Genomic DNA, 25583 nt, shown 5'->3' with positions numbered 1-25583 from the left:
CTTCTGATTTTGTATCTTGTATACCTTGTATTGCTTGACCATTCAAAATAAAGAATTATAAAAAAAAAAAATAAAGCTATCAAGTATTTGTGTGCTATATGAAAAAGCAGCCAGTATTTTCCTTACATGTAAAATAATAAACTAATTTATACCCGTTGCATTGTAACTAGGTTTGTCCCGGATCAAAGTTACTCCTTTTCTTGCCTTGCTCTCCTTAATAACTCAGGCCCATAGTGTTTTACAGTTATATCACTTGCACCAGCTACAGGTAAGGTGTAAGTGCCGAGTGATAGTGATGAAGGTTGCGTATGCATGCTAGAACATATGTTTGCAATCAAGAGCATTTGTAAAAATGCATTTTATCTATAGGAGACATAAAAGGAAGAAAAGGAAAAAAGAAGAGGAAATAAAAAATAATAATGAATATATTTTTAACAGGTGAAAATAATTAAATACCTTTCTTTTTCTGTGCGTTCTGCTTTATAATTCACATTTGTGGAAGAGTATATGTCCTGCACTCTGTTATGTCTGTCTCATTAGGGCAAGTGCTGTATATACAGAGCGTACCTAAACCTGTATTCAACAGGAGATATTTCTTCAGATCCTCTTAAAGTTAAATATGGACGTGCATTTGCCCAATTTAATGAACAAAGTCCATATAGTACAATATAATATACAAAAAATCTGCACAATATATGCTACAGATGAAATAGCCAAATATAGGATTCATTTAAAAGGTGTTTTGCAAACAAACATCTAATGGATAAAGTGATAACATAATAAGGCACTATGAAGATTAAGGTATATATTTGCTAAACTGTGGGTTTGAAAAAGTGGAGCTGTTGCCTATAGCAACTATTATTCTAGCTGTCATTTTGTAGCATGTACTTAATAAATAATAACTAGAATCTGGTTGCCATAGGTAATATTTCCACTTTTTCAAACCCTCAGTTTAGTAAATATACCCCCAAATCTTAAATTTGATATGCAATAAGATACCTTGGAATTAAATTAAATGATGGCAATAGTTTAGTCAAATCGCATTAGAACAGTAAGTTTTACTCTAGTATAAATTTAATAATTAAAAAGAGCTTCCCAGTCTGTTTGACAGGCTTTATAGTAATTTTATTTTAACTATCTCCAGAACACTTTTTCTTCCCTTCACAATTTCTGCTGCCCTAGTATGATAAAAACGAACCAAGTAGGGGTATGATATATCACTTTTCTTTATCTTTTAACATTAATATATTGTGTGCCAAGGAAATCTTCATAAACCATCAGTGTCCTAATGTGCAGCAATACACAGGTGCCCGTGATTGGTCCTGGCAGTACTGTATGTCATTCTATTTCCAACTATTGGTTTGTTTTAAGGAGTTATAATTACAGTTTGGACACTTCAGTCTGCATATTTGAATTTCCAGAGACGTGGATATCAATCAGTCCATCACATAACAAGTGATTTAGTTAGAGAGGGTGGCAAGCTGGCCAATCAACCCCTCCAGGTACTGTTTGAATTACTAAGAATGTCCAGATACGACTTGATATTAGTATATATAATATATATGTGATTTTTACATTAGATTTGTTAATCTCGTGTCGAAGTCGTATAATTGGATGAACGAAAGTATATTGGTTAATATTGTTTTATCGTGCGATTGCACTCAGTATGCCACACTATACGTGGCATGGCGCGATCACTCGGTAAAATACGCACGCACACACTCGCACTACAACATTTAGTTATTTATATATTTATATTGATTCCATTCCACAGTGATTTATGAGTAGATAGTATTTAGTTTATTATTAGTTTATATATTATGATTATATGTACACTTTAGTGTTATTTAAGGTCCAGGTTATAGAAAAATGTGTCATGTCTGGTATCATTTTAATCCCCAATTCATCAGCAGTTGTCCGGTTCATTCGCCGAAGAGATCGCACATTGTATACTCTAGTTAATGATGTTAGGGAATAAATACTTAAAGTGATACTGACTATAAAATGCTAATAGACTAGTTGTAATTGGATTCTTGGCGGGAAAGTCAGAGCACAACCCCTGGAGAGATGACCCCCACCTTTGGATATTTTGGTTTGAACTGGCCGATGACCTGCAGCACTTTGGACCTTCCTGATACCTGGACCAATAGAAGCAAGCCACACCATCTACATTGTTCTCACTGTAACACTGAGTGTATATAATAACAGCTCTCACTGGCACTGGCCTCAGTTTACTCTGACCACAGTATTCTGGAGTGAAATACTGTGTACTGGTGCGAGTGGGAGCGCAGCGAGCGTGGTATGTATTTATCTTTTGGTATTGGCTGTACTGTATTATAATCATGTATGGAATTGTTAAATTATTGCATCTGCTAAAATAAATTACATTGTGCTTTGGAAACACAATACAATCGTTTATGCAATGCTTATTTGAAAACGATAGAATTACTTTAATAATTTGGGGGCTCTTAGCGGCGAGGTTACATTACAGGAAGGTACGCAACACTTGCGGATTTCGGTTCCTCAACAAAGGGTGGATTGCCGCGTCACATACGGGAAAGAACGCAATGTGTTCAAAACCTGTTGTTCATACTGTGTTGAGAAACCAAATGTCCGTTGTTGCATAATCTGAAGGAATGCTATCTTGATTCTAGGGACAAGAAAGAAAAATGTTTCTTTTTATTGTCGTTTTACGTTTTAAAGGGTATTGCATTGCATAGGGTATGTGTACTTCCTGCCTAGCGTATGTGTACTTCTGGTATTATTGCCACGTGTTTAAACAGTCGTGTTCATAGTCTGTTATATATGCATAATATAATCACTTGTTAAAGCCTCTGAAAATATATTACTATTATTTGGGAAATTTATTTCCTGTACGGAAAACAAAAGGTTGTGTGTGTGTGTGTATGTGAATGTTATGCATAAAGACAAAAGTATACTGGTAACGGAATATAGGTTTTTTGCACGCGCGCCCAAACTAATCACAGCGTTTACTGATAACTAGTAAGTCTGCATCCTGTCCGCACAACAGCAGATCCCAATGGGAAGGTGGACAGAGATGGTGTAGTTATCTTTGAGCGGTGCGATTTGACCGCATGGTAAGGCCGTGATTGAGTTTTGAGAGAGCAGCGTTGAACTGTTGAAAAGAGATAGCGCTATGGTTCAGGTGTGTCTGACGGGGGACGTTAAATAGGTGACCTGACAACAAAGTTTCTGTTCTAAGGGTGAGCAGGATATAAAGAGACCTTTGTGTGAAGTGGTGTTCTGCTCTAACAAACGAGCAGGGGAAAAAGAGACACCACAGAGTATACATGGTAGGTATACTCAAAGCGAAAATAACAGGTTTTCGCTGCATTCCCAATAGTAATCGCAAAGCTTACTGATAGTATCTGTAAGCGGTGCGATCGGACCGCATGGTTGATTTTGTGCAGCCGTGATTGTGACTTGGGAGATGGGGGAGGAAATACGCTGCAACCACTGATATTCTTGATTGATATCGGTTGCTAACAGTGGTAAAGTACTCAAACTAGGAAAAGCAGGGTATTGCGAAGTTGGTACTTGTCTAATCCCAGTTGTGTTAGGTTGTTTCTCCAGAGAGTACGCTGACAATCGCTTGTTATTGTTTAGTTGTACTCAGTAATGTGGAGTTGAAGGGACATACCTGTTGAAATCGTCCAGGGCCAAGAAAACTTGGGCAATTGTGTGCTGCCTAATGAATGGCCGGTTGGTATGTTATGCAAAATAAATATGGTGCGTATGCAACGGCATACTGCGACAAATGGGTCAAGGTGACCCGGGAGTGTGTTAAACCTTTCCCAAACGTAGGTAGTTTTGACTCAGAGGTGTTAAATAATGTTAGAGATAAAGTACGGTTGATTAAATCAACAAAAACGACAATTGAACATGATGACTGTTTAAAATTGTGGCAACAAGAAGGGTACATGTGGCAAGGAAGCGCGTGTTCAGCGGAAGTAAGCGTACCGGAAACAAGCATTCTGGAAGTGTGCATTGCAAAGCGCGGAGAACTAAGCGCAAGCGCGCCCCCGACAAATGTGGTCGGGGCGGTAAGTACAGCCAATACCAAAACTGTAAAAACTGTAACTAGTAACTTGTATGATGTAATGTTTTAGAAGAAGAAGATGTACCCACAGTCATTTCAGCTATTGCCCATGCCAGTAACATACAGTAAGCAGTACACGGACAAGGAAAGGGAATGGTTCCACAAGCAGGGGCAGCGGCTGAAATCAGTGAGAATAATATAGAAATTAGTAGAAAAAGGGACATTCATTATACTGCAACAGCAATTCCAGCAACTAGTTCAGAATGTAGCGACTTGGTAAGTCTGCATCCTGTTTACACAACAGCAGTTCCCAATGGGAGGGCGGACAGAGATGGTGTAGTTTCCATAAAACATGTAGCAATGCATTTTCCATGGACTAGGACGGAACTGTTTACAATTATGTCTGATTGCCCTGATCCTAGAAAAGATTTGGCCAAGTGTCAGAAATTTATTAGACATTTAGGTAATGCACACGAGCCTACTAATAAAGATTGGCGAGTGGTGTTTAGAGCCTGTCTTCCTCTTGATACTGATATACAAAAGTTCATTAAGGATTGTAGGTTGGAGAAGGATAAATCCTTAACCGAGGATGACAATCAGGACAATATTGGACGTATAATTAAACAGTTGGCCATATATTTTCCAGTGACAGTGGAATGGGGAAAAATCTTCACTATCAAACAAAAAGGTAGTGAGATTACAACTGACGATTTTGCTAGGGCTCTAGCGGCCATGATTAAGTACACAGGGATACCAGATATAAGGGAAAATCCACATCAAAGGGAGGTAGCTGTTGCAGTACTAATGGACGGTCTCCGGGAGGATCTAAGGACCTGGATGCCCTTACAGTCCGCTTCAGAGGGGGCGCTGCCCTTACCGTCTGGTCAAGAGGAGGCGCTGCCCTTACAGTCCGCTCCATAGTTGCCTGTCCATGCGGTTTAGCCCGAGTTGCCTGTCCATGCGGTTCAGCCCGAGTTGCCTGTCCATGCGGTTCAGCCCGAGTTGCCTGCCCATGCGGTTCAGCCCGAGTTGCCTGTCCATGCGGTTCAGCCCGAGTTGCCTGTCCATGCGGTTCAGCCCGAGTTGCCTGTCCATGCGGTTCAGCCCGAGTTGCCTGAACATGCGGTTCAGCCCGATTTGCCTGTCCATGCGGTTCAGCCCGAGTTGCCTGACCATGCGGTTCAGCCCGAGTTGCCACTCTATGCGGTTCAGCCCGAGTTACCACTTGGTGCTGTCTGCTCTGAGGCATCTCACAGTGCTGTCTCCTCTGAGGCATCTCACAGTGCTGTCTGCTCTGAGGCATCTCACAGTGCTGTCTGCTCTGAGGCATCTCAGTGCTGTCTGCTCTGAGGCATCTCACAGTGCTGTCTGCTCTGAGGCATCTCACAGTGCTGTCTGCTCTGAGGTATCTCACAGTGCTATCCAGTCGGTGTGCTGTGCCCAGTCCAGGCTTCCCGTCAAGTGTGCCCAACTTGCCGTCCCAGCCGGGGACTCTCCAGAGACTGCTGCACAAGCTGGGAACTCTTCAGAGTCTGCTATTGAGCCTGAACACCCAAAAGCTTCTTCGGAATCTTCAGACCCTCCTCCAGCCTTCTTTGACAGAGACCTGAAACAATTTGCTTTAGTCCTTCAAGTTTGTATGAAGCAATTTGAAGAATTTCCAGGATATTTCTCTGACCAATTTAACCAAGTTGGTACGATTATCATGAATTTCAGAGGGGAGCCGCAGACTTGGGCTTTTTCCCTTCTTAAATCTGATGATCCCATTACTCACAACACCATTGACTTTGTAAATGCAGTCTGTCAGAAATATCTTTCATCTCCAGTCAAGTCACCTGATCGGGGTCTCTCTATGCCACCTCAGTCTCCACAAGCATCAACCTTGGTGACTGGCTTTTTGGGCATATCTCCATCTTCTAATAGAATAAAAGGTCCTATCCCGACCCTTGGCTGGGACTCAGACTCTGAAAGTGAATTCATTGAAGATGCTAGAGACTTAGTGGACGAACTTGCCAATTCTTCTTTTGCTTTTGAGGAATTGGGTCTTCTCTGTACTCCTTTGGAGAAGAGCCCAATTGTGTCTTCAGGAAGATCCCATAAAAAGAAAAAGAAGAGGAGAAAAACCTGAAGGGAGCTTGTATGGAGCGTCTGGAATCCGCTCCTTAAAGGGGGGGCTATGTTACAACTCTGCCTGTTATTTGTATCTAGCAGCAGTACCTTATACCACCAGAGGTGCTGCTGTTCTGTTCCTGAACTTTTCTACATGCCTGAAGGAGTTAATCACCTTGCATTATGCCTGATTAGAACTGCACCTGTTGCACTGCTTTAAGTACCTGCCTCAAGCTGTGCTCTGAACAGTTCATCCTTGTATACCTGGCTGCTGTTTGTGTTCCCCCTGTTCGTGTTTGATTCTGCTGATATTTGATCTCCCATTGTGACCTTGGCCTGTCTACCGTTTATGCTTGTCTGCTCGTGACCCCGAACCTTGCCTGCATACTGGATACTGCTGGACCTCTCGTTACCTTAGACCTTGGCCTGATTACCGGACTATGCAAGTTTGCTTGTGACATTTACTTTGCCTGGACTCTGTTTGCTTCCTGGACTAAACTTTTGCATCCTGGATTTGGATAACTCACCCTTATTATCCCTGCATTCAAACTATATTAGTATTCTGTGGAACCAGTTGTTTCTGTGTACCTTCCTGCCATACCTGTTCATTATACCTGTTTATGAAAACCTGCATGTTCCTGGAACTAATTCCTTGCTTATATATTTTGCTGGAATAAAGACATTTGTATTATACTTCCGTGGCTGCTTGCTGAGTTTACTTGGAATCATAACAGTAGACCAAAAAGTGCTGGGCGTGCTCTCACGTGCCTCATTGATTATATAGAGTAGGACTAGTTCTCTTTCCACTAAATATTCTTGAGATACCTGAATTATGGGTGGGAGGTCACTGGGGGAAAAGTACGACACCTAGGTCCCTTAGTCTGGAATCTCCCAATATTTTGCAAGCCGACCACCATTTCATGTACAAAGAAACCTGAGTATTGGGAGACTGGGAAGAATGAACAGACAATATCCCGCCCACAAGTGTTGATGAAAAGAACTGATGACATTATTAGAGTGTATATACTAATGCAAGCTGAAGGAGATTGTATATGACATTATTGATAGACATAGAATGAGTTATTGATGAACATGTACTATCTAAATGTGTCTGAGCTAAAAGACATGCTGTGGACAAATGAACTTGTTAAACTTGAAGAACTGTAGTATAGTATTCTGTATAACTGATACATGTTCTCTGTACCCCTCCAAATAATGTATTACATGTTTTATTGTACCCTTGAAGGGCATACAAAAATTGTTTTGAGGATTAAGACTCTCTCTTATGATAACTTGTTTATATCTACAGATAGCATGGTCATACACCAAGGGGGACTTGCGTTACATAGCAATGAAACGTGGTACTGAGATCCTGCATATAAAATCTTTAGGGTGATAGTTGATTATAGTATCAAAGGGTGGAACTGTCGAAGTCGTATAATTGGATGAACGAAAGTATATTGGTTAATATTGTTTTAGCGTGTGATTGCACTCAGTATGCCACGCTACACATGGCATGGCGCGATCACTCAGTAAAATACGCACGCACACACTCGCTCTACAACATTTAGTTATTTATATATTTGTATCGATTCCTTTCCACAGTGATTTATGAGCAGATAGTATTTAGTTTATTATTAGTTTATATATTATGATTATATGTACACTTTAGTGTTATTTAAGGTCCAGGTTATAGGAAAATGTGTAATGTCTGGTATCATTTTAATCCCCGATTCATCAGCAGTTGTCCGGTTCATTCGCCGAAGAGATCGCACATTACATACTCTAGTTAGTGATGTTAGGGAATAGATACTTAAAGTGACACTGACTATAACATGCTAATAGACTAGTTGTAACTGAATTCTTGGCGGGAAAGTCAGAGCACAACCCCTGGAGAGATGACCCCCGCCTTTGGATATTTTGGTTTGAACTGGCCTATGACCTGCAGCACTCTGGACTTTCCTGATACATGGACCAATAGAAGCATGCCACACCATCTACATTGTTCTCACTGTAACACTGAGTGTATATAATAATAGCTCTCACTGGCACTGGCCTCAGTCTACGCTGACCACAGTATTCTGGAGTGAAATACTGTGCGCTGGTGCTAGTGGGAGCACAGTGAGCGCAAGCGAGCGCGGTATGTATTTATCTTTTGGTATTGGCTGTACTGTATTATAATCATGTATTGAATTGTTAAATTATTGCATCTGCTAAAATAAATTACTTTGTGCTTTGGAAACACAATACAATTGTTTATGCAATGCTTATTTGAAAACTATATAATTACTTTAATAATGGTAATTATTGTTCTTATCATCTTGGAAAACCCCATCATCATATACATTTGTGTACATATTTTATATCTGATATGAATGTTAAATAAATTTGTAGATTATAACGATATACTTATATACATCATTTATTCTATTGATTTTATGTTAAATGTTTTCTAATGATTAATCTGAGTGTATTCTGCCATATCTCTTTAATTTTTTATTTTTTTATTCGATATAACCAAGGTGACTGTCTCTCCTTATTGTGTTTTTTTTAGGATTTAAACTACGTGTTTGAATCCAACTGCATATTACAAGGACTATGTCATTGAACACCCTTATCTTGTTTTTAGTTATTGTTAAAATAGAATACATATGTAGTTAGTATTGCAAATACAAACAGTTGGGTACAGTTGGCACCTGTATGTGCTGTTTACAACAAAATGTTTTCATGTATTGCATAGTAGGGGGCAGAATCATAATAACATGAATTGCAGTGAATAGAGTTATCAAGGCCCCACCCTGCCCTCTTCTCAAGAAAGAAGCCTACTGTCCTGGGAATTCAAGAGGACTCCCTAAAATCCAGAAGTCTCTTGGACATTTTCGGAGAGTATGCAAGTATGATTTATTTAAGAACAGTGAAAAGTGAAAATAAATTAGTGCAAAAATGTAAAGAAAAGATCCCATAATTTAAAGTGGTTTAAAATAAAAAAAAAATGATATTGAGAAATTTGAGGATGTGTGTTTGGCAACATGCACGTCTGTCAGAGCTATAATAGTAATATTTTCAAAAATCTTATGTGGAAAATTTGCCTCATTGTGCATTTGGCCACAGAATTTGATCTGTAGTATTTGCAGTTGTACATCAATGGCACCACACAGAAGAATATCTTGACCATTATCCCAGCTCTATTTAAGACATCATAAATTCAATGAAATTAAAATTTACAAATACAGTGCAAAATGTCATTTTGTTGGGGAAGCAACTCAAAGATTGGGAAAGGCTGTTTCCAGAGGTGTGAAATTTACAGTGAAATTGGATTGACGTGAAATTTTGTTGCATCTTCCTCACTTCTAGCCAGTGTATGGCTGTAAAGGTTGGCATTGGGCTTCTTCAGGAAGGAGATATCTTTTGAATTTAGAAGTTTAATAAAATGGTAAACAAGGGTTTTAGGGTGTCTGTTTTAATAAAAAGAAAAATGTGTCTTATTTTTATATTATGTTATTTTGTTTAACTACAAGTTTCATTGTTTCCTGTGTGTTTTAGTAGTATCAAAAGCATGTTTTGGCAGCCATGGGTATGCAGGCAACTGTAGTTTCACAGGGTTGGGTATGGTTTTTCGGTTTCGAAAAATCCGACACCCACTTCACCTACATAAACCCCCCGAAAGTTTTAAAAAGCGATGTTCATATTTATAGACTTACCTTTAAAGCGACTCTGATGTCGGGTTAAGTGTTTAAACACTTAACCTGCGGGGGTCCGACATTGCCATTTTAAATTCAGATGAATACAAGTCACGATGACAGTAAACAGTAGTGCCGGACACCTCTTCAATCGAAATCACTGGCGGTCAGCATTCGGGTCCATCAGTGATCTGCAGGGTCACTTTAAAGGAAGTCTATAAATATTAACATAGCTGTTTAAAACTTTCGGATATATTTTGTAGGTGAAGTGGTTGTCAGAATAGTGGTAATCGTATTAACGATTACCACCGGTTCACAAGAGCAGCATGTACCAGTGAACGCAAAAATACTGTATTTCTGTCCATATGCAGAGCTATACTCTTCAAGATGTGCCCGGCTCCGCATCAGCTGCATATATGCCTGATTTATGCCAAGTCATCATCATCAGTGAGTATTTGCACCTGATCTCTAGCAGGTGCAAAATATACACCTCTTAACAGGCGTATGTGCGTGTTTCTGCAGGTCTGCATGTGGGTTTACATGCTTGTACTGTACTTTACTACCAGTGTTAGTACACCCCTCCCCGCACCCTCTATTCTGTGTCTCTAGTTGCATATGGGTTCATACATGAGCCCATTTTATGAGTATGCTCAAACTGATGTATGCACCGCTGTGCATCAGCAACTATATGTTTTCTTAAAGCTCCATAGCACATTATATGAATGCCAGTGTTTTGCATTATGGCAATTAAAATGATGCTTAGCTGTTTATTGTTGTTGAGCACTGTGTATATTGTCAGTGGTGATGTATAGCTGCTACTGTGGTTAAATATGGTTGTTTTAAGGGGACGTGCTAATAAAAATAAGTTGTGAGAAGTAATATGGCTGGGAAGACTGCGGCAACAACATACAAACATTATCTGCAGTGTAGATATACCTACATGGGAAGGTTAAGTACAAAGAGAGTAAAGGTAAACATGGAGTGTAGATTTAGGTACAAGATAAACCGGGCTGAAAAGAGAAAGGTTAGGTGTTAAGGGAAAAAGAAGATGGAAAAGAATATAGTGTAGACATAGTGTAGTAGAATGGGAGGGGCTAATAAAGACACTATAGGTGGAGTAGTATGGACGTGACAAAGAATAGATATCAGGAGAGGAAAAGGAATGGCAATAGTAATTATTCTAATAAATAATGCTTCATTTATATAGTGCATTTTTCCGAATATGACTCAAAGCACTTTACATTATTACAGACGGTGAGGCAGCCATATTGGGCAAATTCGGCTGCTATTCTATGGAATCATTGACATCAGTCCTTGTTCTATGGAAGCTTACAGACTAAATTCCCTATCATACACACACTAGGTTCTGTTTTTGTCAGAAGCCAAATAACTCACCGGTATGTCTTTGGACTGTGTGGGAAAGAACAGGAGTACCTGGAGAAAAACCGCGCAAACATGGGTAGAACATATAAACTGCACACAGATATGGCCATGGTGGTAATTAAACAAATGATCCCAGTGCTATAAAGGAAATAGTGAGACAATAGTTCCCAAGTAAAATGTCTTTAGCATATAATAGCCTATAATTAGAAAACGTGAACTAACTATATTGTACAACCAGTATCTTAAGGATCAGTCTTTTTTATTAACTTTTTTTAATTTATTATTTTTCAGTACAGTCTTGACACACTGACTTTCAATTTGGTTTCAACTAGTCATTTTTTAAATTTGGTAAATTATATGACTAGATAGTGTCATTTTAATTGGGAAGCAAAATTGCTTGTACAAAACGCCTCTTATTTTGTAAATTTATAGGTTTGTAGTACAGTGTTCCCTGACAGTCTTTGTATTGTCATTAAAAATATTTAATTTATAATGCTTATAGTCTTATAACTCAGACTTTGATTCCCATACCTGTTTACCAGTAAAACAATATATTTTGACGCCAGTGGGTAAGTGCCCTACGGTTATAGATCTGTGCAACTTTTTTTTCTACCCTTTAGAGTCACCAGTAACACAATCATGTTTGACATGCAGTAGTTAATGAGCACTTGTGTTTGGGAGGGGGGTTAATGAGGAACACTCCATTGAACCCAATCTGCTCACTTCTGCAACACAAACGCCCCTGATGAAATTGCAATTGCTAGTAAATATTCTGGAATTGGAACCTTTCCCAAACCTTTTTCATGCTTTTACCAGTAAAATAATATATTTTAAGTGGGTAAGGGCCCTAAGGGTAAAACAAACAATGACTCCCAAAATCATCAAAAAAGTGTCACTCCACTTCAGTTTGAAATTTTCAAATAAAAATTAGATAGGTATACTGGTTACAGCAGAAGTAACAATAATACTAATAATGCAAATATTAATTAACAATCATCATACATAGGAGAATTACAGGAGGAACACTGCATGAGTGAAGAGTCGTATTCAAGTGGAACTTACAACTCCAAACGTGTGGTGATTCCCTGGATAGTGTAATTTGTTGGGAACTCCAGTCCTCCTAGAGAACTTAGAGAACGTTCCCTGAAGATTACTGTACTATTATGATAATTCATTTTTATCCTACCTTGGTTGAATTGATTTATTTACTTGGAACAAACCCCCAATATGAGATAAAGGGGAGTTTACCATAAAAGGAGACTGTCAATTTGTATTATCGGTATTATTAGTTCTATTCTAACTAGTTTAGATAAAAAGCAGTGCCAATGTACGTACATATCTAATTTTTTTTTTTTTTTTTTTTAAGGGTGAACGTTATAAACATAGCAAACTCTGTTGCATGAGCGTTAGTTTTCTGGGAGTCTTTTGCATGTTTTAAACAATGTAAAAAAAAAAAATAATAATAATTTATATGTCAGAAATTAACATAATTTCAACATTTTTTGTTTTCCAGGTCAATGAAATCTACCATGACGAGTCATTGGGTGCCCATATTAATGTTGTACTTGTGAGGATAATAATGCTAAGCCACAGCAAAGTAAGTATTCTGATGTAAGGATAGGTTTTCATATTCATGAATCAATTTTAAAAATAATTTTTCATGTCCATGGTGGTGACTAATTTGTTAGAGGGATGAAGCATTTTCTGAACCATTAGGTAAACACTTACTAAATACCAACCTATTTAGTAATGGTAAATACCATTTTATTCAATTCCATGTTCCCTGTTTAAACTAAATAGAAATGCATTAATTTCATTATGATAAAAATGTATAAAACTATGACTAAATAATAAAACAAGTATTCCTTTGGAATTCAACTGTGAAAGTATTTTGGACATGAAGATGTTATTTTTTGTTACTGCATTTCTCATTGTGATTTATTTTATTTCTGGATTATACACTAACATTGCTGTATCCACCGTAATGCTATCATTCATTTGCCTGGATGTGTCTTTCATGTAGTTTCTGTGACAACCACGATTAGGCTACTTTGTAACCTATTGGATATGCAATAACAATACCTCCCATTAGTGTTCTGACTGGTTGTGTTTTAGATTAATAGTTGAAACACTATATACAATTCATAATATTTGGAGCTAAAGATTTAACTAGGTTATTTATTATTACAGATGTGCATTTCGGATTCAGAGAATCCGACAAAACCAAATTTAGATCTGAAAACGGGGCAAAATGTAATTTCAGGGAAAATGTTGAATCTTGTGTTTTGCATTGAGATCTTCTATATATAGACCTCTCTCTTGTTCTCAGCTGCCATTTTAGAATTAATAGAATGTGGGGAGATCCATTGCTAGAATTGAGTGCTGGTAAAGTGTGTTAGAGGGGGGTGAAAATGGCAATTAATGTGTACTGGACTAGCACTAAGATTACTGCAGAAATCTTTACAGTTTATTTACAGATCAGTCTGTTGATTTGTGCGCTGATAAAGTGGGTGTGAGAGTGAAGAGTAGACAATTAGTGACTACTGGTAGTAATACTGTATTAGTAAACTAATTAGGAGTGGACAAAAATAGGCTGCTGTTTGACTATGAGCACCACACCCCAGAAATAAATAATTATTTCTTGCTTTTAAAATGCAAGTGTTTGAATCTGAAGGCAGTTGCGTGATGGATACTATCAAGCAGCAAAAATCAGTTTGCTAGGTTTGACAGCACAACCCCAGAAACACAAAGCATTTTTTAATGGTACCAATCGTATAAATTTTAATGATATTGTCGGGAACTGTCTCAGTTGTCAGATAACAGTGCCTCCTTTCGCTATCTCATTTGGCTCCCACCTGGTGTGGTGGCAGCTACATGTAGCACCCTCTTTAAATAACTTCACTCCTGTTGTCAATTATGAATCAGTCTATGAATCAGGAGCATCCCAGTACTAGTATTGGTAATAGTAGTGAATTTTCAACCTCTACTAGTAAAAAAAGTCATGTGGATAGAAAGTGTAAGAATGGATGCTCCAAATCCAAACAGCATTTGTCAATCTCAAGGAAAACATCAGCTCTTTATGCAAGTATTAAGGGAAAGGTCACTGACAGATGAAGTGATTTGACTAAAAAAATGAAAATTCCATACTCTTGCAGTGGCAAGAACTTTTTGCTAGTAGTTGTCCATTGCAAAACAGAGTGTCCAACACAGTCATGCATTCTGTAACTTCCCATGCACAACCGTTTCACTCTGAGTGTAGGTCTGTCACCACCAAAACAGCCACATCAGTGTGTAAAATGAACTCTGAGGGTTAAGAAAAAATTGGGTGTTCACAGAATCCTGAGGAGAGTCAATGAGTGCTATATGCAAGTCTGACATTTCAGATTCTGACACTGCAGTTATAGAGTATCGTCCTTCCAAAATTTCTCAACCATTGCAAAATGTGAGGATGAGTAGTATTGATGATGATGATGATTTAGACAGAAATTAAGGATGCTGCTTTGGAACTTGCTAATCCCCTTATCCTGCTAACAGGATAGGGGGATCATTTTTTTATCTGAAAATGATAAATGTGTCCAAGTAGGGCAACCACCAGTGGTATTATCTCATATCCATGATAAGCTTATTGTCATGCCTGGGTTAAAGACAAAAAATTTGCATGTGAAACATTTTTTATCCTAAAGCAGGCAACATTTATTAAGGCATCTGTAGCCTCCGTGACACTACAATAAGTAGAGGTGGGAACATTGACCAGCCAGGTGCCACCTCCCTGTTGTGTCATTTAAGTAGTTTCTCAAAAGCAGGAAAAGGATGTATAATAATAAGCAGCCCAGTATAGTAATCTTCGCCGTCAGCACCTTCATCACCAACCTCCTCATTATTAGCACATAGTCCAGTATCCAACTTTTAGATGCAAACTTACTCCCCTAATGCAGTCCATGATTTCCAAGAGGCATCCTTGTGCATTACGGCTGCTGCTGCTGCTGCTGGGGGTGAAACTGTACAGAAGGGGACTAAGAAGAGTAAGCTTAGTTTTAAACAACAATTGTCTGAAGCCAGCATTTGCAAAAGGAACCAAGAGTGACAGCAAATATCCTGTTGCACATCGGATCAATAAAGCCACGACAACTATGTTAGCATTGGATTTGTGTCAAATTTCCGCCATCAGTACATCAGGTTTTAGCAGATTAGTTGAGGTCATGTGTCCACGTTACCAAATTCCATCTGTATTCCATTTTTTTTTCTAACAGCAATTCCTCAACTGTACCAAGAGGTTAAACAAGAATGCCATTGTACTGACTATTATTATTAACTTTTCTTTATAGGGTTCCACAAGGCATCCTCAGTGCCGTACAGAGTACATACAGTGGATCATACAGTGGTAGAACCATACAGAACAATAAACAAAAATACCAGAACTTCAAAGCTGCCAACATACAGTCAGGTCCATAAATATTGGGACATCGACACAATTCTCATATTTTGGGCTCTATACACCACCACAATGGATTTGAAATTAAACAAACAAGATGTGCCTTAACTGCAGATTTTCAGCTTTAATTTCAGGCAATTTACATCCAAATCAGGTGAACGGTGTAGGAATTACAACGGTTTCTATATGTGCCTCCCACTTTTTAAGGGACCAAAAGTAATGGGACAAACTAAACAATACTACATCAAACTTTCACTTTTTAATACTTTGTTGCAAATCCTTTGCAGTCAATTACAGCCTGAAGTCTGGAACGCATAGACATCACCAGATGCTGGGTTTCATCCCTGGTGATGCTCTGCCAGACCTCTACTGCAAATGTCTTCAGTTCCTGCTTATTCTTGGGGCATTTCAGTTTTGTCTTCATCAAGTGAAATGCAAATCAATAGGATTCAGGTCAGGTGATTGACTTGGCCATTGCATAACATTCCACTTGTTAGTCTTAAAAAACTATTTGGTTGCTTTTGCAGTATGCTTCGGGTCTTTGTCCATCTGCACTGTGAAGCGCCGTCCAATAAGTTCTGAAGCATTTCACTGAATATGAGCAGATAATATTGCCCGAAACACTTCAGAATTCATCCTACTGCTTTTGTCAGCAGTCGCATTATCAATAAATACAAGGGAACCAGTTCCATTAGCAGCCATACATGCCCACGCCATGACACTACCACCACCGTGCTTCACTGATGAGGTGGTATGTTTTGGATTATGAGCAGTTCCTTTCCTTCTCCATACTCTTCTCTTCCCATCACTCTGGTACAAGTTGATCTTTGTCTCATCTGTCCATAGGATGTTGTTCCAGAACTGTAATGGCTTTTTTAGATGTTGTTTGCCAAACTCTAATCTGGTCTTCCTGTTTTTGTGGCTCACAAATGGTTTACATCTAGTGGTGAGCCCTCTATATACACTCTTGTGAAGTCTTCTTTTGATTGTTGACTTTGACACATATACACCTACCTCCTGGAGAGTGTTCTTGGTTTGACCAACTGTTGTGAAGGGGTTTTTTTTCACCAGGGAAAAAGTTCTTCTGTCATCAACCACAGTTGTTTTTCCGTCGTCTTCCGGGTGTTTTGGTGTTCCTGAGCTCTCTGGTGCGTTCTTTCTTTTTAAGAATGTTCCAAACAGTTGATTTGGCCACACCTAATGTTTTTGCTATCTCTCTGATGGGTTTGTTTTGATTTTTCAGCCTAATGATAGCTTGCTTCACTGATAGTGACAGCTCTTTGGATCTCATATTGTGAGTCGACAACAACAGATTCCAAATGCAAATGTCACACCTAGAATCAACTCCAGACCTTTTACCTGCTTAACTGATGATGAAATAACGAGGTAATAGCCCATACATGTCCATGAAATAGGTTTTGAGTTGATTGTCCCATTACTTTTGGTCCCTTAAAAAGTGGGAGGCACATATAGAAACCACTGTAATTCCTACACCGTTCAACTGATTTGGATGTAAATACCCTCAAATTAAAGCTGAAAGTCTGCAGTTAAGGCACATCTTGTTTGTTTCATTTCAAATCCATTGTGGTTGTGTATAGAGCCCAAAATATGAGAATTGTGTCGATGTCCCAATATTTATGGACCTGACTGTAGCTTACATACTGAGGATGGAGGAGAAGAATTGGTAGAGAGACAGGAGGGAAGAGGGCCCTGCTCATGAGAGCTTACATTCTAAAGAGAGAGGAAACACGAGGCACAATGGGGAGATAGAGGGGATCAATTGCAAGAGAATTGAGTGGCGGAGTAGGGGAAGAGAGGTGATGGAGTCAGGCATAGCGAGCAGGTTAGGTGGATGGCTGGTAGGCTTTGAGGAAGAGAGTTGTAAGTGCCCGTTTGAAAGTGCACAAATTAGGGCACAGTCGGATTGAGCGTGGAAGGTCGTTCCAGTGGAGGGGGCAGCCCGGGAGAAATCTTGAATTCTGGAGTGGGATGAGGTGATCAGCATGGAGGAGAGGCATCGGTCATTGGCAGAACGGAGGGAAAGTGATGGGGTGTGAGTGCAAAAGAGGTTGGAGATGTAAGGGGCAGTGGAGTGGGAGTGGGCCTTGTAGGTGAGGGTGAGTTGTCTGAAAAGCATTCTGTAGTGAAAGGAAACCAGTGTATTGCAAGGCAGTGAGGGGAGGCAGAAGAGGAGCGATGGGAGAGGAATATTAGTGTTGCAGCAGCGTTAAGATTAGACCTGAGGGTGGCAAGGTGGGAGAGGGGGAGACCGGTGAGGAGAAGATTGCAGTAATCAAGACTGGAAATAATGAGTGCGTGGGTAATAGTTTTGGTGGCATCCTGAGAAAGGAAGGGCTGGATGCTGTCTATATTGCAAAGTTGGAAGCGACAGGATTGGGCAAGAGATTGAATGTGGGGGGCAAAGGACAGGGAGGGCTCAAGTGCGACGCCCAGGTAGCGGAGTTGGGGAACTGATGAGATTTTAGTATTGTTAACAGTGATAGAGATATCAATTATGAAAAGAAGATCTAAAAGGAGCGAAGACAACAAGCTCTATTTTGGAGATGTTAATTTTGAGAAAACGTGAAGACATCCAGGAAGAGATGGCGGAAAGGCAGTAAGATACACGAGAGAGGAGCAAGGAGGAGAGATCAGAAGAAGAGATTATCCACTTAACTACAGATATGTGGACAATCAGCACTGGTCAAACAAAAGACTATATGACTGTGACAGCCCACTGGGTAGGTGTATCATCTTCAGCAGCAGCATCGTCTGTAGTATCGTCATCATCCTCCTTATACTTTCAGCATAATGGTGCTAGCATACAATGCCAGGTCATTCACAGGCAAGCTACTCTCTATCGCTGGCTTCACTGAGAATCTTACTGGTGTCAATCTGTAGAAAAAACTCAGGAAGGTCATAGAAAAATGGTGCATATTGCTATGGTTCTCCTCAGGATTGCCAATAACAGAGCAAACATTGTGTATGCATTATGACTAAGTGAATTTCAACACATACCATGCTTTGCGCACCCAAACTTGGTAGTTCAGAATTTCTTAAAAAATGAGAGGTCAGTGCAGGAGATTTTGTTTGTGGCCCATACAATATCTGGGCATTTTCAGCATTTAGTGACCTTATGTATCACATTGCAGTAGCTGGGGAAAAAAAATGTAATCTGCCATGCCATCGACTGAAACAAGAGGTAGTAGCAAGATGGAATTCCACACTTGCTTCAATAACTATAGGAACAGCAAGAAGCCATCGAGAGCTACACATTGGACCATGAAATAAGGAGAGGCGGGACATGTTATCTTACTCCAGACACGTGAAAATACTTTGTTTTATGCAAGCTACTCAAACCATTTTAAATTATAACAAATTAAGTGAGTTCTGACACTACCAGCCTGAGTCAAGTCATAGGCCTAATCAAACTACTGGAAAACAGCTAGAGAAGATGAAAGAGGAAATTAAAGTAAGTGATTCAGCTTAGTTTGTTGCCCTGGTGGATCAAGTTCTTTATTCGCTTCTACAGGATCCAAGGGTTTGCAGCAAAAAAAATGTAGGGCCTGATTCATTAATTCACGCAAAATGAATATGTCGTGCATTTTGTTAAAAAAAATCCAGCATACGCGTGTCTGTATTCAACAAGGAGCATATGTATGTAACCCCCTGTCACTGTGTGTAGTGTGATGTGCAAAGGGTACACAGTGCACCTCCTTCTCAAGCCCTGGCTAGCTGATGGGCATGGGTGTAAATGATCAGGGGGTCCCTGCACATGCAGGTGTTTCTCTGTAGTTAGTGGGACACAGGTAATGTCACTTTGTAATGCAGTGTAAAAGTCACAATAATTTGGGCGCCAGACCATCTCTATAACAAACTGAACTTTTATTTACACTCTTCCTCCAGCACGATAATCATAATGGTTGCAGAATATATACATCTCCTTACTCTCTCCAGCACAGTTCTTAATGAGCAATACGAATATGGTTGCAAATATCTTATCACTCCTCCTGCACAGTTCTTAATGTTATCCAGATGTTAAATAACATAATTTACATGTCTCTTGCACTCCATACTCACTGCAGATCACCCTTTCTGCAGGGGCACATGCATGGATGCTAATAGGCAGGCAGCCTCTCCTCCATGCAGCTCTGACACACTCTGTGTACCTCTCAACTGCAGCTCATCCCTCCTCTGCGGGGATAATGTCTCCTGTGCTCTGACACGTCACTCTGTGTACTCTCAGCCTCAGGATCTGACACTACAGCTACCATGCCTCTTGTAGCAGCCCTCACTCCAGGGCCTCTTCCATGCAAAGTGTCCCCCTCTCTCTTGGGTTCTCTATAGTGGCATGGAGTTCTCCCCCTCATCCAGGGCACACATTCCTTGCCCTGGCTCAGTCACCACGCTCAGACTTCCAGGGAATGCTGGGGGAGCCTGGGAGCTTCCACCCCAGGTCCCCAGCTACAACTCTCCTCTTCTGTCTCCCTTCTCAGTTCCTATCCCCCCTTAATCACAGCCCCTCCTTCCTCTCACTTAGTCTCACAGGCTGGGCTGGGTTATCACCATGGTAACCAGTTTATGTAACTTTTCAGAAACTTCTATCTTACCCTCTAGGTGACCCCTCCTCTATTCACTGAGGTAAAGGTTTAACTAAAACACCACTAGGGGGGTGTTACATGTAAATATACGTCTGTTGATGAATATGGGTCTAGGTCCACTCTGCTTTAACAGAAAACACACTGCAGGATACATCCAATACATATGTGGAATATAAAGTCTCAAAAGAACGCACATAGAAAAATTAAAAAAATAAAATTAACGTCACTTGTTAATAAAGACAAAACATTAAATAATATAAAAGTTTTTAAAATCTCTTTTCCCCCGCATAAATACATTTATTAGGATTTTATTCATGTCTACTGTACATAAAATGCATTTTTATATTTGCTCTTGATTGCAAACACATGTTCTAGCTTGCATACACACTTATACTTGACCTGTAGCTGATGCAAGTGCAAGGCAGAAAAACATGTACCTTTGAAACGCCCAAAGCTTAAATCGCACACTGCTGCATGCGCTTGACCTTGGCACACCCTTACTGTACATTGACTATGTGCATCCGCCCATTTCTCTCCCCGTTTTGCCTAAATTGAATTAATTCGTAAGAGTCCTTTGCTGCTCAAAGATAAATAGGACATTGCTGCATCCCTGGAATATGGTTTGTTTCTGGGCATGTGCAGAGCCCTGCCCACACATGAAAACACATCATTATAACTCAAAGGGCTCAGATTCTTGAAGAGTTATTGATTGTTCAATATTAATTTGATGCTGATGAATTTGATTATCCCTGTTATTTATCTTGATATAAATATATATTTCTTGAATGATGAAAGAGAAAGTAATGGATTAAAAAAAGGAAAAACAATTGTATACCACTCCATGTAATTGTTCTTTATTGTATTTTATTTTTGCCATCCTCTAGCTCCAGGGCCCATGATCACTCTCCATGCCCCTGTCCATGCACAGAATAAATATTGGGAGAAAAACGACAGAATTGTCTAGGTCCATTTTGAAGTTTAAACCTTTCTGTCCTCAATCCATTCATTGTCCCTGATGATGATGGGTTAAAATATAATGCTTGTATGTATGTATGTATGCATGTAAATAGGTATGTAATGCATGTAGGGCATTTTCACTTATTTATATATTGTATAAGGTTAATAGTTCTACGTGTGTTGACACGCGCAAGTCTGCATAGTACAATCCCTACTTGGTCAGAAACCATCATGCTAGACAGAAGGGGATTGAGTCTATTTGTAAGAATTGTAGAGAATAGCTTGATATTGGTGTTTATGAGGGAAATTGGTCTGTAATTGGCATAGTTCAGGGGGTGCTTAATTTGGTTTTGGTATGAATGTTTTTTAGTCCTATTGGGGTAATTGGGACCATGCATTACAGTGTTAAATAGTTGTATTAAATCCTGAATATAAGCAGAGGCACCTAATTTTACCACAAAAAACTGGGAAAACTTATTGACTCGAGTATAAGCCTAGGGTGGGAAATGCAGCAGCTATTGGTAAATTTCAAAAATAAAAATATTGCGGGGTGGCTTCTATGCATTAGATAAATACATATACAGCTAGTACCATAACTGTGCCTATTGATAAGCACATATTCCTTGAAAGTACAGTCCAAAAATAACTTGATTCTTTTAATAAACTCAGGCTCCCAAAATGTCTCCAAATGTACCAAAAATCATTGAATACCCACATCAGCCCACTGTCCACGAAAGTACACAGCCAGAGGAATTAAAAGAAAAAAAACCATCTTATTTACCTTCTTTGCATGGTTAATTGGTTACCTAATGCTTTTGAGGGAGAGAGGGAGGGAGGGATTTTCTTCAGCCCTTAACTTCCTCAGTTGTACGCATGTATGTTCCACTAACTGGAAGTTCGACATTTGGAACGCAAGTTTACGGTTCAAATGCCAAACTTTCTGTCAGTGGAACGCACAAGTTACGAGCTGAGGGACCAGAGAATAGGGACTCACTCGAGTATAAGCCGAGGGGGGCTTTTTCAGCATAAAAAATGTGCTAAAAAATCTGCTTATACACGAGTATATACGAGTGTGTTCTCTATTGATATTCTATAAGGAGTGATAAAATTCCATAAAGCCTTATTAATTCAACTGAGGTTATAAACAATTTTTCCTTTTTTTGTCTCAAGTCTACCTCTAATGGAAAACAAAGTGTTTCGTTTTACTACTCTTTTCATGATTTAGCCAATGGAAGTTTTGCTTCATTTTCTTCCGGTTAATATAGATTATAAATCTCCTCTGAGCTTAATCAATCGTTTGAATTTTTTGTTAATGGTGCAAACATTGCCACCTTTTTTTATGGTGAACAGCAACATTTATACTTGTGCTTCTGAGAATGTCCTTATGGTGGTGGTAGTAATACTTCCGACGGAAGAAAGACCGACATTTATTCCGCCGACATGAAAATGCCAATAGGCTAGATACCAGTATTTCAGTTTCCCGACACGATAGAATACTGACATTGTGATTGTGACTGTCGTCAATTTCACTGTCTGTAATGTCGATAATAAATCAGCAATGCCAGCGGCTATACAGCCACTGCAGCCGCTGGCAGTAAACAGTGATAAAAAGAAATAAAAAATAAAAGAAAACGTGCCCCCCCCCCCTTTCCAGGCATATTAACCCTAGTGTTGCCAGCCTAGTGCTGGTTGAAAAAATATCAGGGGGACAAACAGCATGTTTATAACCTAAGCTTCCGTTTCTGACAGCGTAGGAACGCTAACGTCAGTGATGCTTTTTCACGCTGTCAGAGACGCAAGTCCCAACTTATAAGTGGACCTGCTGTCTATTAGAATTTCAATATGTGGCGTGTTGCTTCTGGTTGGATTATTTTGGGGATCAAGCTGCTAGACAAGATTTTTTTTGCAAAGACACTTGAAATGTTTTTCGGGGTATTTTTTTAATTTTTTTTTAATAAATCAATTTGGATCAAAAGTTTACAAGACTTAAGCATTCAGAAGAAAGAAGAACAGAGTTGTTAAGTATGAATGGGTTTTCTTTTTTTTTAATAACATGTTGTGGTTTGAATGAGGGGTGTCTAATTTATATTTTGCATTGTGTGTACAATGTTACAGGACACAGTGGGCCCTCGGTGTCAGTTCATACTGGCACTGGTGTTTCCCAAAATGCTATCATGCTCTGGCAAGCTTGGGTATGCTGGTGCTTGTAGTACTACCATGCCCAGACTGTTCATAGCACCAATGTAAAAAAGAGTTTCATTCATTTATTTTCTTAACCATTTATCACCACACACCCACCACCCAGGGGTTTGGAAAGAGCCCTAGTGCTGTCAGCACGGGGCTGGGTATCACTAGGGATGGGGCCCAAATTTTGTTTGCAGACCCCAACTTCCTATGGAATCCAGCCCCGGCTGGCTAAACCTAGGCCTGGTTGAAGGAGAATTGGGGACCCCACTCTGTTTGTCCCCCTGAGTTTCCTCCGACCAGCACTAGGCTTAATATGACTGGAGGGGGAGGCAATAGCAGGGTCAATTGCTGTTCTGGACTTAGATTATCTTCTACATACTTTTGTCATTTTAACTAGCTCTTGAAAATGAGGTATATATAAAAACTTCTCATATAGCCTCCGAAGATTGTCGACTCTGTGGTGAGCCCGACCGGTCAGAAGTGGTGATTATTGTCTGATCATGAATTTGAGTGAATATCTACCTTTGAGAGGGTCCAGACTAAATCTCACAACTGAAGCAATACTACTTCATGTTTCTCCTGTCTTTTTCTATGAGAACCACATGGTTGAATTAGGAAAACATGTAGGAGTAGTTGCTTCAGACAGAGTTCATCGACTACTGTTGCGATATCAGATTTCCTGATTCCTGCCAACTAAATTTCTATTGACATCTAGTATGGAACTTTATAATTGCTGCAAGGATACAGAAGCATCTGACCACAGCTTGGTAGTGCGAAATCGAAGGTAAATTAGAAAGTTACCCAGATATAGGTTATCATCTTAGCGCAATTTTGTGATACAGTTATTAGTGTTTTTAACGGTCAGCAAACAGACAGCACCTGCATGTCCTCTTTATACAATTAATTGATGATCACAGTAATTTTCAGGTGGCAATAGACCTTTTATTTGCATTGCATTGCATTTTCAGTTGCTATACTGCTACAGAGCACTGTGTATATTACTAGTGTATGTACACATGGAGTTGAGAGCAAAATTAACTTGTATCTCCTGGAGAAATATATATATATATATATATATATATATATATATATATATATATATATATATATATGTAAAATAATTGGATATGGTCTTTTCAAATCAATATCTATCAATCTGATTGTCTATGTCTGAAATTATGCGAATAGCACGCTACGGCGTGGAAGAGCGTAATTAACCACAACACTTATACACACATTTACACGAATACATACACTTGTAATTAGTTAATATTAAAAATAGTTCCAACACATAGTTATTTATAATGAAATGTAGCAGAGTTTATAGTTAAATATTATAATGTTATATACACTTTAGTGAGATCTAAGGTTCATGATACAGGAAACATATCATGTCTAGTATCATTCTAATCCCCTATTTATCCTCAGATGTCCGATTCAATCGCCTAAAGGATTGCACCTTGCGTATGCAAGATATGGATTATAGGGAATAAATGATCAAGAATGGTACTGTGTGTGTAATGTAAATAGACCAGTTTGAACCAGCTTTCGGCAGGAAGATTAGTACGCATCTTTTGGAGAGCTGACACTCACCCTTGGAGGGCATTGTTTGAACTGACCAATGACCTGCATTACACTGGATGATCCTGAAGCCTGAACTTATGGAAACATGCCAAATCATCTCTATTGTTTTCACTGTATCACTAACTGTATATAAGCAGGAGCTCTGGGCCCAGCTGACACTCTTCTCAACCACAGACTTCAAGACTGAATGTATGCTGGATCCAGGGCGCCTGCATATGTAATCGGCTGTTTTTATATTATTGAATTGTTACTCTGCTGCTTTTTGCTATTAAATCGCATTGTGCTTTGCAATCACACAATTTGAAGTGGACAATTGTCATTGGATAGTGACTAGACGTACATAACAATTTGGGGGCTCTTCAGCGTAGATCACGCTACCGGAAAATTCGCAAAGTCTACGGATTTTGGTTCCTCAACAAAGGGTGGAGAAGCTTCATATACGGGTAAGAACACAATGTGTTTGAAGCCTGCTTATCATTCTGTGTTGTGAAACCGAATGTCCATTTTTGTGTAATCCAAGGAGCGCGGATTTGAATCTATGGTCAAGAACGAAAAACCTGTTTCTTTTATTGTCACTGTGTGTTTTAATT

At 39.3% G+C, this 25583-nt stretch overlaps 1 protein-coding gene across 2 annotated transcripts in view; it reads left to right on the top strand.

Moving 5' to 3' along the window:
- The window catches only part of LOC142152766 (A disintegrin and metalloproteinase with thrombospondin motifs 2-like), a 775540-nt gene that overhangs the window by 242859 nt on the left and 507098 nt on the right, over positions 1-25583 (top strand). For both annotated transcript variants that reach the window (XM_075209748.1, XM_075209747.1), the window contains exon 5: positions 12746-12829. In XM_075209748.1, the coding sequence (XP_075065849.1) occupies positions 12746-12829 (84 nt within the window). The remainder of the gene's footprint in view (positions 1-12745; positions 12830-25583) is intronic.

This window comes from Mixophyes fleayi, chromosome 4 (genome assembly GCF_038048845.1).
Source record: "Mixophyes fleayi isolate aMixFle1 chromosome 4, aMixFle1.hap1, whole genome shotgun sequence".
NCBI classification, from domain to species: Eukaryota; Metazoa; Chordata; class Amphibia; order Anura; family Limnodynastidae; genus Mixophyes; species Mixophyes fleayi.
The sequence above is the reverse complement of the archived record's forward strand: the minus strand, read 5'-3'. Positions and strand labels throughout refer to the sequence as shown.